The sequence below is a fragment of the Lepidochelys kempii genome, chromosome 8, assembly GCF_965140285.1.
Source record: "Lepidochelys kempii isolate rLepKem1 chromosome 8, rLepKem1.hap1, whole genome shotgun sequence".
Classification (NCBI taxonomy): Eukaryota; Metazoa; Chordata; order Testudines; family Cheloniidae; genus Lepidochelys; species Lepidochelys kempii.
In genome coordinates, this window is record NC_136387.1 from 14,345,774 (window position 1) to 14,364,617 (window position 18,844).

The following is an 18,844-nucleotide window of genomic DNA, read 5'->3' on the forward strand; positions in this document are numbered from 1 at the left end:
AAGACCAGTACTGCCCTTTGTACCACATAAGCCTGAGGAAGGACAAATATTTGGCCTTCACACCCCGCAGAATTCAGAAGAAATTTGGCTGGGCCTGGAAATCATTCTTACTAAATTCCATGAGCGCACGGAGGAGAGATTTATTCCCCAAACAGCTTCTTCCTCAGAAAGATTATCTTTCCTGAAGCTTAGGGGGTATTACAGACTAAGTCAAGTATTGTACTTCTATTTCACCAACGTATTTCATCTGTTGTTAGTAATCATATCATGTGGTAAGCATCCAAATATGCAGAGATGAAGTGTCAGGTTTAAAAAACTGGTTAAAGAAGGATCTGACTAATGAGGGTTTGTTATAGCCTGAGATCCAGTAGTTCAACAGGTGTCCTAAACTCCTTTCATAAAGGAGGTAAGAGTAAGTGAAAACAGACCCACATAGTTCTGGCAGTCAAGCTCCAATACCAGGTTGAGTCTGTTCAGCTGGAGGACTTCAAATGATATGGTGGATGAATAAAATTTAACAGCTATCAATTCAAGCTATCCACCATCTACTCTACTTCCTACAACTAGGAGAGGGAATAATAAGAAGATGGAAAATAAGCTTACTATAAAAAGGTACATTCCCTGAAAGACATCCTTTAACACACTTTACTTTATTCCTTTGGATTTAGATTTTACAGAAAGATATGTAAGATGTGGCAAAAACATTTGATGTGCCATAGTGCTGGTTAAGAAGCTGAGAGGCAGTGAGTCAGGACGTGCGATAAAGGGTTTAGTGTTTTGTATTTCACTGACATTGCAGTGCTAAAATCTGTGTGCCTGACAGAACCTGCATCTTCAAGCAATCATGGACAAAACAATTTGAGAGGAATCAATTTCTGTTGGCCAATTTAAAGATAGATTTGTTTTCTAACTTCCTATGTCCATGTTTGAAATAACAGTAAGGATAAGGGGAAAACAACTTTTGTGAAGTTGAACTAACTTTCCTGATGTCTTCTTTGAGTTCTGAAGTGGAAATTGATGCACAATCCACTGCAGAATTGTTTTACGCTATTCACTAACTTTATTCAATGTTTTATGGAATAATTTAATATGTCATTTAAAATTGTTTTAGTTTTAAAATATTATGTATCATTCAAAGTCATGAAGACTTAAACAAAAAACAAACACCAGACATTTCAGAGATTGAAATAGGTCAAAGGGATATTATTTAGCAGCATTTTAATATATAACCCTGAGAGCCTCAGACATTGGTAAATTTAGATAACAGAAAACACAAATAAAATATTATTTGATGCTTACTAAGAGTTACTAATAACACTAAAACATATGTTGTTCTGTTTGACCATAATGCCATTACAGTGGTACTCCAGATTGAAATATTAAATTTCCTGTGATTTAAGTCTGTGATTACACTCACTAAAATGTATTATATTCATTATGTCATGAAAGCAAAAAGGAATGTAATTCTACTTGGTTTGTAAGATTTCCATGCAGAAGAATAAATATATACTTTTAGGCACAATGCTAAATCACCTGCTATCTGCCCGGTTATGATGGTAGGTTTGTATTCACTTTAATTAGCCTGGTTCAGAAACTGAACTAGTTCTACTTTTTCAAATAGCACTCTCTGAGGCAATGGTTATTTTCTTGCTAACATATATGTTATAGAAGAGGCCTATGAAACTAAAGCAAGAAAGTATCTTTACATACAATGGGATTTGTAATTAGATACATTAAGAACTAAAAAGGTATTAGAAACTTAGTTGTGCAAATAATTTAAGGTATGTTTTGCTCTTTCTTGTGGGATAAACATTATGCTTTCTTTTACATAATTAAATGGAAATGAGTGAGACATGTAAATGAAAAGGGTAAATGAAACCTTGAACTATTGAGCTGATTGCAATGCTTCCATAATAAATATTTGGTTGGTTTGGAATCCAATCCCTCTCCCCCTCTCAAACTTACTAACCACACAAATTTACTCTACTTTGAATACTGGAAATACAAATTGCAGATACTCACTGAACGTGACATGGTCCTTAGCCGGTCCTTTTTTTCTAATAGGGTACAAATTAACAGCTGGAACTTGGAGAACTTGGCTCATTCTGTTTTGTTGATGCAGATGGGCTTTTGTGGTTTGACCAACTGACCTCATAGGTATTGGTGACATTTCTGAGGATTTTGCGCCTCTTCTCTCATTTAAATTCTTGGTCACTGTTATGGTGAAAAATGGAACATTAGTAACTTTGCACTCTAATTTGCAAGATTTATGATAGCGATATTGAAGAAAATGATTGACCAGACAATAACAGCCTTTTAAACAGCAGTCTATACTATAACAGATAATATCTATTCAAGGCACTCCAGTCTTGTTAGATTTCAGAGGCAAATACATAAAAACAAGTTTAAAATATTCCTAAAGCTCTTTCGAATTGTTATGTAGGCATACAATGCAATGAGAAATTATTTGATTTATTCCCATTATAACTGAATTCCACAAATAACATACTTTAGATTTCAGTGCAAAATTACAACATTGAAAAGCATGAACTTCGCAACTATACAGAAAGTGTCCTCACTGTAACTGTACGCAGTGCATCCTTTGTCCAGCTTGCTGGAAGAAAAGAGATAGCTTCCCCTATAGGAAGCTCCCTCTACAACTGGTGGCAGAGGGGAAGGAATTAAAAAGTTAACCTGGACAGAGCAGGGAGGAACAGAAAGTGGCTGGATGAGGTGCATGTGAGAAGGCGATGCCCTTCCAGGTGACCAAGTATTTATATCCTGGGCAGTTCCAGAGAAGTAAGGTGACCGTATTTTCCCAAAGGGAAAATGAGATACCATATGGGGCCTGTCTGGTCCCCCTGTCCTCCATGTGCGGGGCCGGCATGGGCCCAAGCCACTTTCCTGAGCTCTCTCTCCTGTGTGGGGCTGACCCAGCCTGGGCTGCTCTCCCTCCCATGTGGGGCTGGCGTTGCCAATTCCCACCCCACCCACTATGTTCCTCTGCACCCCACTAGGGGTTGCATCCTACCTTTTTGACAAAACTGTGTATTTGTCCCGTTTGCTCTTGCCAACTGATGATCAGTTGGCAAGAGCAAACGGGACAAATGCCCAGTTTTGTTAAATCAATCTATCAATCAATCAATCAGGACAGCTGGGACAGATCTTAAAAAAGAACTGTATAAATTAATTTTAAGTTATAATAACTTACGCTAATGTCTAAACTATGATCTGTTAACATAATTTAAATTAAATAAAAATAATAATACTCAAGCAGCACGTTTGCTGCCAAACTTTTAAAGAAAGTTAAACCACTGAACTGGTGGAAGTCACTAGCTATGCACCTGGAACAAGATAGTTGAAGTGTTTTGACAGAAACAGCTTTTGACAGAATCAGACTCTTTTGCAGGTGCAGAGAGAATATTTTCTTCATTTCAGTTTATTCAGCTAGTTCAGTTCAATGTGTTGATGCTGAAAGCAAAGGGAAAAGGGGAAAATAATACTGCTCCACCCCATAACATCTGCAACATTTGCATAAATAAAGGGACATGGATGGGTTGGGTCCCCAGTTCACATGATGGACCTGGTTTAATGACTAGTTCATTCACAGTTAAACCGACTGGGAGCTGAAAAATCAGGAAAGCATGTTTTCCTCTTCCAGACCATGAATTTAAAACTGTAATTGTGAGAAGATGACATCTACTAGTTTTAAAAACTTTAAGGACCAGTTGACCAGAAACAATCAGTTCAATTCACTAACTACTGATAATACTTTCTTTGTTTAATATATCAGTTTTAAATGCAAAACTCATGTTATAAATTTACTTTTCTTATGAAGCCTGAACATTAAAGTAGTGTTAATAAAAAACTTGAAAATGCTGTTTTATGAATTTAATTGAATTCCACATTCCATTCATCTAGAGCCTGACACAAATCATAAGTAAAAAAATTAACCCTCCAGTAAATAAAAAATGCATCATTCACCATTTTCTAACAAATTTAAAAATGTAAAAATTAAGAATCTGAATAGCTAATTGCTTAAAGAAATGTGTATAGTGTTTTCTCTTGGTTAGGAAAAAAAGTACCAAGTTTCAGGCAAAGGCTATAGTGAGTTGCAAATTAACATATTTTAGTGGTTACCAATCACCGATAATCAACCTCTCTTTAGGAAAATAACAGCAAAGTATAAAGGTGAAAACAGATTAAATCGATTATTTAAATCAATGTTTAATACACTGATTTAAATCATGATTAAAATCAGTGATTTAAATCACCTTGATTTAATTCAATCCACCTTGCTAAGAAGCAGTGTGTTTGTGCATTTCTGAATCTGTCTCTTCAGAAACCCTTATCCACATGTGAATCCACATATATATATGTGCCCCAGCTCAGGAAGACACTTTAACATGAGTGTAAATTTAAGCACAGGACTAATCCCATTGACTGGAGTGGGACTAAATGAATTAGGTACACGTTTATGTACCTTGCTAAATTAGGGCCATAGTAGGTTACGCCACTGTGTACTTTTCATTCACAATTCTTTCCACTTCCTTGGCATGGTTTTAAAGTCAGAAAATAGGATTAGCCATAACAGAACAAGTCAAAAGACTAGTTCCTGTGGTCAAACTTTGGCTGTGACCTAAACCTGATAGCTAAGAAGAGAGCAACCGTTGTCCTCATTTTTGCAGTCTTCCAGTTGTGAAAGTGTTTTTTAAGGTTTAGGGAAAGGGTAGTAAGATTCCTAAGCAACTCCCACTAGCTGTTAGTTTTTAACTTGAATCATAAGGTTTGCTTTCCTGTTATTCGAGTTAGTCAGCTATATTAGTACAGCTCTCACTGTACCATATTTATTCATGTGTCCATTTAATACCCTCTTGTAAAAGCATCACAAAAATCTGACTTGTATTGCTGTGGCACACGGAATTAAAATAGTCAGTATAGACCCTAAATCTAAACAAATATATAACTATAGTGCTGCACAAACAGGATAAACAGTATTTGAAGTCTGGATGCCATGATTTATTTAATAGAATTGAAAGATGACCTCGTAACACTCATGTTTCTGACACTTGGGCATGATAGGGACATCTTTTAAGTTTGCACATAAATCATATACTGAGACTTCCACATTATATGTTCTGTTAGGAGAAAACTGAATATAAAATGCAATGCATAGTTCTGCCTCCAAGTGTGAGCAAACTGTGTTACGACCATACTTTGCCAAACATACAGCACACGCAGTAGAAAAAAGGCTGTGTTCATGCTGGGCTTTCTTTGTTCATACAAACCACTCTTTTCCTTTAAATTTTTTGGCATATTCTCTGACAGTGCCAACAGGACGTTCAAAATCACTAATTGGATTCAAGCCTGGCCATTTGCACGAGCCCCAAATCACTTCCATTGCAGAAAGAACTTTTAATAAATGTTTTGTATAAGCAACAACATTATGAGAAATCTTAAATAGAAAGCCCTCTACAATTCACAGATGAAGATACTGTCAAAAAATTGGAAATACGACCTGTTAGGCAGGTGTCATTTAACAGAAAATTATAGGGGGATAAAAGGGCCTCCATAAGAAACTAATCACAAACTCACTTTCTAAAATTAATGAGTATTTCTGAGATTGTTCTCTATACTAAAATGGAACAGCACTGGACACTCACTGATAATGGTGTCCCTGCATATTCCTTAAAAACACACCCATAGGCTTGGAAAGATTCGATTTTTATCAGTAAACATCAATTTCACTATATGCACAGATACTAATGAAAAAATATTTCCATTGATAATAGAAATTAGATAGGCAAAGTAAGAAAAAATGCTGATGAGAATTTAAAGAGTTTGTCTGAAAGATATAGAAATTGGTATAATTTTGACATGTGATGTTGACAATTTGTGTTTTAATGGTTATAAAACTTTAAACTGTCTCAATCCCAGTGTCTCCTGTCATTAACTAATTATTGTCTAATCTCCCCCCTTAATTTTCCACAACTGTGAAAATTTAAATTGATAAAAACGTTAAATTGATAAAAACATTAAAATGCTTATAAATAAACACTGGTATTATTTACATCTTTGCGAGATGTAAAACCTGGCACACATTTCTTGATGATCAGGTCTTACTTAAACTTAGATTCTGATATTTTAAAAAAAAAAAAAAAAAAAAAAAAAAGGAGCAAAGACAGTAATAACAGGTAGATCAGACACTCAACTACTTAACAGACTTTCCTATAAAATAATATTGCTCTAGTACACTGCTTTTCAACCTCCTTTTCATTTGTGAACCCCTAAAAAATTACAGACAGAGGTGTGGACCCCTTTGGAAATCTCAGGCAGTCTGTGGACCCCCAGGGATTCGTGGACCACAGGTTGAAAACCACAGTTCTATGGTAACGACAATCTTTCGCAGACCCCTTACACCAGTGTTTTTCAAACTGTGGGTCGCGGCATGTAAAGCACTGGGTCGCCTTGCTCTGGTCAGCACCACCGACCGGGACGTTAAAAGTCCCGTCGGCGATGCTACCCATCTAAGGCAGGCTAGCGCCGATTTTTTAGACACTGTGCTGTGCCCTGGAAGCAGCCAGCAGCGGGTCCAGCTTCTAGGCAGGAGGCCACGGGGCTCTGCATGCTGCCCCTGCCCCAACCACTGGCCAAAGGGAGCTGGGGAGGGGTGGTGCCTGCAGGCGAAGGTCGCGCAAAACTACTTGCATGCCTCTGCCTAGGAGCCGGACCTGCTGCTAGCTGCTTCTGGGGCGCAGCACAGTCCGCGGTGTCAGAACAGGTGGGAAGCCTGCCTCTGCACCCCGGCTGCACCGCTGACCGGGAGCTGCCAGAGGTAAGTCCGCGCCCCAACCCCCTGCCCCAGCCCTGAGCCCCTCCCAAACCTGGAACCTCCTCGTGCTCCCCAAACCCCTCATCCCCAGCCCCACCTCCAGAACCTGCACCCCCAGCCCAGAACCCTGACCCCCTCCTGCATCCCAACCATCTGCCCCAGCCCTGAGCCCCCAACAAACCTGGAGCCCTTCCTGCACCCAAAACCCCTCATTCCCAGCCCCACCCCAGAGCCTGCACCCCCCCAGCCCAGAGCCCTCTCGTACCCTGAACCCCTCATTCCTGGTCCCACCCCGCAGCCCTCACCCCCGCACTACAACCCTCTGCCCCAGCCCTGAGCCCCTTCCACACCCCAAACCCTTCATTCCCAGCTCCGTTGGGTCACGGGCATCAACAATTTTCTTCAACTGGGTCCCCAGAAAAAAAGTTTGAAAACCACTGCCTTAGACAAAGCCTGCAGACCACCAGAGGTCCGTGGACCACAGGTTGAAAACCACTGCTCTAGTACCAAAACACTGACTTCCTGAGGTCCAGCCAAACTTCAGCTCTAAACTCGGAGAAGACAACCCTGTTGGCTATATATCCATGAGCGTTCCATTCCAGAACCTGCCTTCAAACACCCAAATCCCTCCCACATAGACTTCCCTGGGTTGCTGCTGTTATAACTGCTACTCCTCCTTACTTCTTGAGAACACTCTAGCATGTAGCCACAAAACAATTTCATTGGGGATGGGGTGAGAAAAGGGGAACAAAAACAAGAGCCTATATACCTTGCAAGATGACCAAGGGAACGTGTCTGTACACCACACTTGCCCGTGGAGGTGAAAGTGGGGAAAATAATGCTTTGGAAATGGAAAATATCTGAATACAAATCAATATACTGGGTAACAATATGGCAAGATCACACACCACGTTAACAGAGCAGGGAGGATACATAGCAAGCAAGTGAATTCTTGGTGTATCTATCATCCATTTCATTACTGTGATCCTAAAGGGAAGAGCTAAGTATTCAGCCTGAGAGTCAAAATTCTCAAGTCCTATTCTTCATTCTGCAAATGTCTCCAAGTCAGGCAAGTCATTCACTTACTCTCTGTGCTCTGTTAACACAGCTATAAAATGGACATAATGCTATTTATGTGATGAGGGATTTCAGAGGCTTATCTAAATTAATCAAAAGGGCTTTGAAATCCTCAGATGAAAGACTGTATTTAAGTGCAAAGTGATCATTTCTGCAAATATGTATCTTTTCGTCCTTCTACCAATCTTAATTCCTTCCCCACTAGCTCACCTTAGTTAAGGTGTCAATAACTTTATTTACAAAAATAATTAAGTATCAAAACCACATGCAATTATAATTGTTAATTTTAAAAAACAGGAATTTATTGAACTGTGTACTATATAAGGGTAAAATATAGATGAGACCAAAGCTTATTTAGTAAGGTAGTCTCAAAGGAGTTTAGTTTACAAGATTTTTCCCGCTGCTGCCCTTCATTTTTGACTGTCAAGCCATGTCAGTCTCACCAGTCAATGCTGGCAATACTGGCATAACTTTCTCCCTGCTTTCATCTCTTACTGTAAGCCATAATGCAAGAATTGCTTATTTACTCCTTATCCATGGCTAGTTTCTATATTGGTTTTGTGTCTTTTCATTTCCTTGCAGCTCATCTGGTAAATGTTACTTTTATCCTTCCTTAATTCTGTAAAGTGACAGTGCAGCAAGAATGGATCAAATGTACTATAGGATTCTCTGGCAGACTTATTAAATGACGCACAACTTAGCAACTGAAGGTCAAAAATAAGAGCTGTCACTCCAGACTTGTGCAAGTGCAACCAAAGACAGAAGAAAAACAAATCCTGGGTTGCTGAAACTGCATCAGCAGGGTTTTTTTTAGTGTCTGCACTGACAGATACATTTCTTACTACTGGGACACGTTTTTTTTTGTCAAAAACATTCCTAAATTTATATTTGAAGGTTGTAGGGTCATCATTTAAAAATCTTGTATATAATCAAGAAGTGACAGTCCTTTCTTCTATGCAAACATATTGTTATGTTTCTAGCACAACAGCATATATAACCAGGTTCATATGGCAAGGAGGGTAATCCTCTCCACCAGCAACCTTCTCTAACTGAGTTTGCTTTACTTACAAGTGCTGTAGGCAGGCTCGCATTGAAGTGACATGATCTGGAATTTTTCCTCATCAGTTTCCACATTCAGATTGGAAAGGTACTGCTTCACCTTCCTGGCCATCTGGGCATCCTCATACAGCTTCTTGGCATTAAGGAGTGAGCTGCGTCGAGCACGTTTTTTGTGAGCACCTCCTTGAACATCAAGCATGTTTGAGTTTGTGCTGCCCTGGCTCAGAGACCTACAAAATGAAATGGCAAATCAGTAAACTTCAAGCTCACTTCAAGAATAAAGTGCTACAGTAGCATATGCTGAAGCAGATTAATACCAGCACACTTCAGTTAGGGCTCGTGCATGCTGATGCAAATGAGTTAAAGAGATGAATAGCATTAAAACAACATTTGTCTTAGAGTAATTTGGTAAAATGACAACAGTGTATTGAGTCTAGAAATGATTACTCGTGAAAGTGTGGAACTGCCAGGAACCAGGCAAAATGCTGTGTAAGCTGCCTATACAGCTTTGCTGTATTTTGCAGTTCTGTTCTGCAAAATCCCTACCATTTCAATTCTGGGTTACACTGGCAGACAAATGTACCAACAGTCTTGAAGTTGGTTTAAGTAATTTGGTCGTTAGCATATGTTTATCTGAGACTGAAAACCTAATTTCTTGCAGTGGTGAACTATTACTGAATTATCTTACTCTATCACTAAGCTCCCCAAAATGTCTGAAGAACTGTTAAAGTTCTGATAAAAAGAAAAGCAGTCTCATATATACAAAGCGCATTAAGAAAAGCAGTCTCATATATACAAAGCGCATTATGTTGATCACTCTTCATTCTGTTTTGCCACCTAGAAATGATGCCCACAACAAAGCACATATGTATTTTTTTTGTTGGACTGACAGCACAGGAAACTACAATCTTCTATTTCTCAAAATGACAGGCATAGAAGGACAGTGACAGTCCATGCTTTCCTCTTACTGGCCTATCAATATGCTTAAACCCTGACTTGGAGATACTCGGTCTATGGAGGAGTACGTAAGCCTTCCATGTCCCTTCAATGTCTCTGAGATTGCCAAAAGGGCTGCCTAGTTAGATTCAGGTTTCAGAGTAGCAGCTGTGTTAGTCTGTATTCATAAAAAGAAAAGGAGTACTTGTGGCACCCTTAGAGACTAACCAATTTATTTGAGCATAAGCTTTCGTAAGATACAGCTCACTTCACCGGATGCATTCAGTGGAAAATGCAGTGGGGAGATTTATATACACAGAGAACATGAAACAATGGGTGTTACCATACACACTGTAAGGAGAGTGATCACTTAAGATGAGCTAATACCAGCAGGAGAGTGGGCCGGGGGCGGGGGGGGGGGGGGGGGGGGGCAGGAAGAAAACCTTTTGTAGTGATAATCAAGGTGGGCCATTTCCAGCAGTTGACAAGAATGTCTGAGGAACAGGGGGGTGGAGGGGGTGGGAAATAAACATGGAGAAATAGCTTTACTTTGTGTAATGACCCATCCACTCCCCGTCTCTATTCAAGCCTAAGTTAATTGTATCCAGTTTGCAAATTAATTCCAATTCAGCAGTCTCTCGTTGGAGTCTGTTTTTGAAGATTTTGTTGAAGAATTGTCACTTTTAGGTCTCTAATCGAGTGACCAGAGAGATTGAAGTGTTCTCTGACTGGAAGTGTTTCCCCATGTTTATTTCCGCTCCCCCACCCCCCACTGTTCCTCAGACGTTCTTGTCAACTGCTGGAAATGGCCCACCTTGATTATCACTACAAAAGGTTTTCTTCCCCACACAGCTCTCCTGCTGGTATTCGCTCATCTAAAGTCATCACTCTCCTTACAGTGTGTATGGTAACACCCATTGTTTCATGTTCTCTGTGTATATAATCTCCCTACTGTATTTTCCACTGAATGCACCCGATGAAGGGAGCTGTAGCTCATGAAAGCTTATGTTCAAATAAATTTGTTAGACTTTAAGGTACCACAAGTACTCCTTTTCTAGTTAGATTCACTTGCTCCTTGAGGAACTGCAGCTAGATCATCAAATAGTTTAACTTAAGCATCCATTGTTACATCTGTTGGTCACTATCCAGCTTTGCTAGCTTTAAACTATTGACCTTAAGGTTAAAAAGACTCTATTAACCCCTTACTAAATCTCTCATAGATTCAAACTGCCATACCACCTCTTGTTCAATTGTCAAGGTATGGTAGAGAACTCTATCTTGGTCAATATTAAAATCAAGAAAGTATTTTATAAATGTTCATCATGATGGCTGCATTACATGGTAAGTTATAAAGTAAGCTTCAAATACAACTCGTATAAACTATGCCTGAACATTCTTATAAAGCATTCACAGGAATAACTTTTCTTTTAAAAGTGAATGCCGTGTAAACATATTTATAAAGGTAATTGACTTGTTAAAGAAATCACATGTGGCAGGATATGCAACCATTATTTGGAAATGTACATATTTCACAGGTATACAAGAAGGCATAAGGCCAAAAGCCCAAATGATCCAGGCTCCCAAGTAACAATGCTTCACAAAACCCACAGGAAGTGTTCAGAAGAGAGTAACCATAATAGTAAAAGAGGTGGAAAATAAGCCTAATGTTTTAGGAAAAGTTAATAGAACTGGATATGTTGAACTTAAGGAAAAGAACGAAGGTGAGACACAGCTGTCCACTATATAAAAAAAGGTGTTGAATACATTTTTGGATCACTCACACATGTCAAATTCAAAGTAATAATAATCTCAAATACATCAAGAAGATATAGGTTAATTATAGAAAAAGTATCATTATTACAGCCAGGAGGATGGCAAAGTATGGCAAGAGAGATTGGATACATTCAGTGCTAAAGTAGATACTTCTCTATCCATGATGGTCAGGAACTATGGAAGACTACACATATTATGCTATAAACCATGATGCTCGCTGATATTTTAGCAATATGGTACCAAATGAGAGTTCTCTAGCAAGCTTTATATTGGTGGCAGCTACTTTGAAGCACTGAAAACTTCATTCTGCTCCCTGGATAGAGGGGGTGAGGGAACAGATTTCCCTATTAGAATCTATTCCTTTGCCCACAGGCAAAGCATACATGGATGGGAACTAGCTTCCAGAATCTCATGTACGGTTTTAAACATGAGCTAAAATAAAGAAAAAATGGAGCTAGTGCCCCTTTTTGCGTGAATGTGAGCGATGGCAACCAAAAATATTTATTTGCTCTCTCCTGTTTTTACATTAGAGATTTAAGTCCACTCTGGAATGCAATGGATGACTAGTAAACTAGTGGATTTATGTCATCATAGAAGACCAAAGGCCAAGCAATTAAGGGGGGAAGCTATTAGGAGTCAGACTTGTTAACAAAAACAGAAATTTAAATTATTTAAATTCAAACCTTAATACATATAGGAAAGAAAAGAGGTTTGTGTTTGCAACTCAACATCCCTGCAACTAAGGGATGAGCATTCTCAATCCCCAGCTCAGACCCCAACCATCTAGCAAAACTAGGGAATCCGATTTCGCATCCTTAGACTTAAAAAAAGAGGAAAAAATGCTGAGACACATAAGCTTTCAGTTTGCCTTTTTGCATCATAAAGCAGTAGAAATGGGCACAAACAATTAAAAAAATTATTTGCAGATCACTTTTAAAGTCCTCTGCTTACATCCATCTCCTCCTTAATGGTTTTTCTAGCATAGGACTGAGGGTGGTTATATAAGAGTTTTTAAATAAATATAAAAGAAACAAAAAGAAAAGAAACTCGCTTCAGCATGAACTGAACTCACAGTTATAGGTCCTCACTGAAGTATTCTAGACTTTTGTGTCACAGCACCACCTGCTATACCTCCTCTCTATAGTATCACATACAGAGAGGTGGAAAGAGGGACAGCCAATGAACAGGTAACGAGATCTCTGAGAGGAGTGGGAGATGTTATTGGCAAGATTTACTGTGCTGATTTGCATAGGGAAATCCCACCTGGAGAGGTGTAGGTGGATGACTAGACAACTTTACACTTTAATCGTTAATGACCTATGGGTTTTATTTCTTATGTACATACAGAATTTTTAAAAAGTCAATTCCCTTTAAAAATCACACACATTTTCTCATTCTCATTTTAATTGCTTTCACAATAATCCCAAGGTTGGAACGCGTCAGCTACGTCATTTTCCTTCATACTACTCAGGAGAAAGAAATAATAGATGAGGTATGTTTATCATAATTCCTATTTAAATTTATTTTTAGTTTTTATTTTATTTGTTTTATTTATTTTTGCTATTTAGTTCTTTTTTCTCTAATGGAAACTCTAGGATCATGGATTATTTGGCTCTAGGAAGCCAAATAATGCCCATAATCAGCTCCAATATATTAAGTCATTGTAACATTCAGGCATTGGTTAGAATATTCATTAACAAATCATATTGCACTCTCAATCCTCATCATTTTGGTCCCTATTCTACATTCCTTGCACAACCAAAACTCCCAGTGAAGTCTATGAGGATTTTGGAATGTGCCCAAATGCAGGATTTGATCCTTTGTAAGTACAGTTCAAAAATGTGAGATATTGTGCAACTCAGAATTACAACTGGACTCAAAGTTTAGAGGATTATAATTACAATAACCCAATACATAGTTACAGTATAAAACAATAAGGACTAGTTTGAACTTTTGAGATAGGTGTTAAAAGTTAGTTTATTTGTTTTCAAAAATACTCTGCATTACGCTGTAATTAGATAACAGTTTCTCTTTCTGCATTAAACTGAAGTTGAAAAAGCTTATCTAGAACATAAAATCAACTCAGGGGTACAAAAGCTGACTGGAAATAGTGTTTGCTCCTGATATTCTCTAAATCTGTTTACCAAAAATATGTATTGCAGGGTTAATAAAATGCATGCTGTATTTCAGATGCATGCACTAATGAGGAGGATGCAGTATGTTAAAAGTTGCATAACCTTTGTTTATCTTAGTTGCATTCATCTCTACACTTACCCCAAACTCCTCCACCTCTTCTTCCTGTAAGCAAGAGCCATATACATTGAAGCATGTATTTGAACAGAAAAGCACAGGAAAAATATCACAGTTGAGAGTCAGGAAGAAAAAGATGTAGACAGGAAAGTATAGAAAAGAAAAAATTCTATCAGGCAAACATTCTTCTCAAACGATAACATACGGTTTTAACGGAATGCGAGGGGAAGAGAACTCCTTACAATATTTTAATGAATATAGAAGAACATATTGCATGTTTTTATGTTTAACCTACAAATTTAAAGCCAAACTCCAGTTAACTTGTGGGAAATATTTAACATGAAAAATCAGTTTTAGATGTTGCATCATCAAATTCAAACAGCTTACCTGTTGTTATTTACTTTTGAGAGACAGAATGAAACCTTTATATCTTTTACAAAAATTCACATTGCGGGAAGTATAATGAAATTAATGGAATTTAATGCATTAGGATTGTAATTATAAGAAACATATTAAGAAACAGGATCATTATAAATTTATGTGTTTTTCATTTTGATTGCTTGTGGAAAAATATGTTATTTGACAAATTTATTCTAATGAATGAGCAGCTTTGTTCTAATTAGTAATGAACTTGTCAAAGTATTCATGTGGGAACTAAATTTTTTTTGTTCATTTGTCTTTTTAATCAAAAATGTTTTATTGGAGTTTTCATAACAGAGGAAACTGATTGACTATACAGTAGAAACAATGAAACTGACTATAAAGGAAAAAAAAAAGAAAAAGACCTCTTCCCCGTCTAATCACAGGTGCTACTTAGAACAATAGTAGACAAAGCATTTTATGAGAGCATTGTGTTTGATGTGCCCTTTAAGATGCATATTGGAAGTTTAAAAGGCATACCACAGGTGAACTATTTATTTGATAGTCAATGTAACAATTAGACTCCATTGTCTCCTGTGAAGCATTTAAAGTAAAGACAGATTTTTAGACAGAACTGATCTGTAAATATGTTTTACCTATATAACTGTAATGGTTTCTGACGAGCCACTGTAATTCATCAAATGAATATTTTACAGATTTCATTTTAAATGTGGACTTTTTGCTTGTATAATCTATACTGGCATGAAAGCGAGATCCTTCTCTGAAAAGTGACCATGCTAAAACAACATTGTGATATGCCACATTTGTGGCTCAATAATTGCATACCAAGTTTGCTCACATTACAAGTAAAATGGTGCTTTTTCTAACTACCAGCCCTGAAAAATCACCGTGTGAACTGAATACCAAGTTAGGTTCCTTCTGGCTAAGGCCTTGTCTACACTGCCACTTTACAGCGCTACAACTTTCTCACTCAGGGGTGTGAAAAAACACACCCCTGAAAGCTGCAAGTTTCAGTGCTGTAAAGTGGCAGTGTAGACAGTGCACCAGCGCTGGTAGCCGGGCTCCCAGCGCTGATAGCTACTCCCCTCGTGGGCCCACAGAATGTATATTTACGTGGCTATTGAGGCTCTAACATCCTGCACACCTGACATGGAATAGCTGCTGCTTCTTTTCCAATCAACAGACTACAAGTAGCCTCATGTCTTGTCCCAGATTGGAGATGGTGGTGGTTCTACTGTGCACTCCATCTGCAGACAGATTATACTAGGGTGTACGCAGGTGTAGTGATATTTGTCTGTGATGCATAATAAAATAAATAATGTTTGTACAAACATACCCTAAAGTGCTAGCCAGATTATGAAAAATAAACAGGAATATTTCCATTTTAAAACCATAGTAAAATATATTCCTTAATCTTACAAATCCCCTTTGATACAGATTTCACTCTAATGATAAATGTTAATGATAATGAAATCATAATGGAACATAAACACGTGTTCATGCACACAAACCCACACTCTACCCACTATACAAGAGATATCTTTAACCCTATTTTCTTGTTTAATTGCACACCTTTGTCTGAACATTACAGCTGGATCCATGTTAGCAGAGGTCATTCTGACGACTTGTCGAATTTCTTTGGCAATCATTCTGAGTTTCTCAAAATTTACCAGGCCATCCACTTTTGAATCATTTCCTGTGCAATGAAATACGTAGAACAAATATAAGCAATATTCAGTACTTTTCTAAGGCTGACATGTTATTTGTCTCCCAAAATATCACCCTTCAGCAGATGTCAAAAGCCTTTAATTCAAGTATCAGTCAAAACCAGGAAGTAGCATAGTGGCAGAATACAGATGCTAGTCAAGCCCACTCTATATAGATAGGAATGCTCGCTCTGCCCTTGTTAATCTAATTCTAAAGTGGCAGCTGTCAGTAGAGGGAAAATGGAACAATTTGACTATGCACAGATTTATTTTCAGATGTTGAAATGGTGCAAATATGAAACTGACTACATTTACCCTTTTAAATTTGTTCAAACAATTCTGAGACAACAGATCTGAAAACTTGGCATATTTAGAACCCTTTAACCTTTACTAACGATGAATGGAAAACTGTTAAAAAGGGAAGTATTTTAAATAAAGAGAAATATTTTAAAGCAAAAGTAACCCTCTGCAAGCCACTACATGAAACCAACTCTGCAAATACTGTAATGATGAGTTTTTATGACAGAAATATATCTGAAGTGTTCTGAACATTGTTTACTACAGTCAAACGCTCTTCTATCATAACCTTGGAGGTAGTTAATGAAGATTAAGTGCAGTTTTTAAAATATTTAATATCTCCACTGAATTTTTAATTTTTGTCTAGGATCTGCCTCCTCTATTATGCATTCTGCATTATATTTCATTTTTATCAAGAGGCGACTACACCATGCATTATATTACTTATTTTTTTTAGATGTAACATTTGGAACACTGGACACAAAAGAAGAAAGGATTAAGATATTATTCTATGTTTTGGTTTATTACTTCTCTACATAGGGAGTTACCTTCATGTAGAAATGTAATATCCTTCTTGACAACAGGAAACAGTGGGATAATTGGAGGCTGCATGCTCTGACTGCTAAGAATGTTGCGGTACTTTGCCATGTTTCGAGATGGATCAAAAAGATCTTGAAGGTCTCTAAGGTGCTTTTCATACTTGCTTGGTAGCTTTTCCCAGGTACCTCTGAGTCGTGCTACTGGTGCCAGATTTAGCCCACTGTAAAAGATAATTTTTTCCTATTATCAGCTGTTAAATGGGGACTATTGCATTTAATAAGGAGGTTAAGACGACGACTTCTTTTTCTTTTTTTAAAGGGAAAATGGATTTTTAAAAGGCTTTAAATCTGGGTATTTGCCATACTGCAGCCAAATAAGTTACCAACAAGCCACAGCTGGGCACTCTCCTGAACATTGAAAATGGGACATGAAAAGTATGACAACACTTTCATAGTCACAGTACGCCAAATTAAAAATATAGTTCCAAGACAAATCTATTACCTGCGCTCAGCTAAGTTAACAGCCATTTTCTGACAGTGAGATTCTATACCAAAGAAAGGATATCAAGAGTGAAAAGTTAATGAAGTGATTAGGAGGTACAGTCACAGTAAGACAGCAAGAGGAGTGAGCAGCACATTCATTACAAATACAAGTGGGGAGAATTTTAAGAGGAACAGATTGGGAGCCTTTATAATGGGTAGTGTTGATCTGCAAATTAGTGAAAGAGGTAGATATTTCAAAAAACTTGTAACGTCTGACTTTTTTTAAGCATTGTTACATGCACCAAACATTACAGACAGGTGCACATTTTATAAATCAAATTAAAACTCTACATCCACTAAGTTAAAGTTGCATAAGAATCATACAGTCATTAGATTAATGAGTTTTGTTCATCAGTACTATGGATCCTTATGGAGTTTCCAAACAGCAAGCTGCATTCTATACTGCATCATGCTCAGCAAAATTATTCGGTGAATTCTGATTCTCCACAATCTTTATTATAGATGGGTTACGAAGCAGAACGCACACAGCTTGATATTCAGATTGCCAGTACTGCAAATACAACCAGCCGTTAGAAAAATCTTGCTTTGATATGTACACTGAACAAACTCGGGAGGAAAAATAGGTCATTTATACTAAGTAGAATTACTTTAAAAAAATTATAGCTACTAAAAAAGATAGCTTGTCCATCATTGTCTCTCACACACCTACTTTCTATGGGAAGTTTCTTTCAGTAGATATTAGATTTGGGTTCCAAACCAACCAATTAGCTGGGTAGGCAGATCAGTTAAATCAAGCTGCACCCCTTATTTTTCTACTCAGTCACAACTGGCTTGCTCATGTTTGCAACCCGAACAAGACCTATGATTTTAACATTTACACTGCATAGATTAGCAATACAGAACAGTCAGTATTAGATTATGTTGCACTTAAATCACTAAACTAAGATTTGCTGTTATTGATCAGGACACTGCTCTATGAAACCAAAACAACTGTCCTTTCTGAAAGGGAGCAAATAAATAAGCCTCTTTTTAATATGACATGATAGGGATTAGATATCATTTTGCTTTATTACATTTTGTCTATGCTACCACAGAAAGCAAGAAATGAAGATTAATTTTCTGCTGATGAGTAAGTTTATGTCTTTTGAAATATAACAACTGAAATTTTGAAGAGTCCCCCCCCGCCCCCGATAAAATCATCACTGTGCTTATCCGCTATCCTTAGAGGCAGATTAGGGTGAGGAGGTAGAGTTGCTTACAGGGCAGCCACAAGGAAGCTTTGGAACTGAAAGAGACAATTTATTCTTGAGGGCGAATGCGAAGAGGAAATGCACCTGCTGTGCTCCCTTAGGAGGGTGCATCATGAGCTCCCTGGTGTAACCAGCCAGATGCAGTGGCTGTTGGTGTGCAAGATGGGTCATGGTCCTTTCCTCCTGTTGCCTCTTTAGGGGGAGTTGTGCCTCAAAGAGACCAAGGATAGCAATCATAAC

General features: G+C 37.9%; 1 protein-coding gene across 16 annotated transcripts in view; it reads right to left on the reverse strand.

Annotated features, from left to right (window-relative positions):
- The window catches only part of RAPGEF6 (Rap guanine nucleotide exchange factor 6), a 227,803-nt gene that overhangs the window by 22,605 nt on the left and 186,354 nt on the right, over window positions 1–18,844 (reverse strand). For 12 of the 16 annotated variants that reach the window (XM_073355612.2, XM_073355616.2, XM_073355615.2 and 9 more), the window contains 5 exons: window positions 16,860–17,071; window positions 15,881–16,004; window positions 13,952–13,975; window positions 8,978–9,198; window positions 2,023–2,214 (listed from right to left, as the gene is read on the reverse strand). In XM_073355612.2, coding sequence (XP_073211713.1) covers window positions 2,023–2,214; window positions 8,978–9,198; window positions 13,952–13,975; window positions 15,881–16,004; window positions 16,860–17,071 — 773 coding nt within the window. The remainder of the gene's footprint in view (window positions 1–2,022; window positions 2,215–8,977; window positions 9,199–13,951; window positions 13,976–15,880; window positions 16,005–16,859; window positions 17,072–18,844) is intronic. The other 4 variants (XM_073355611.2, XM_073355605.2, XM_073355610.2 and 1 more) reach the window with 1 other exon arrangement.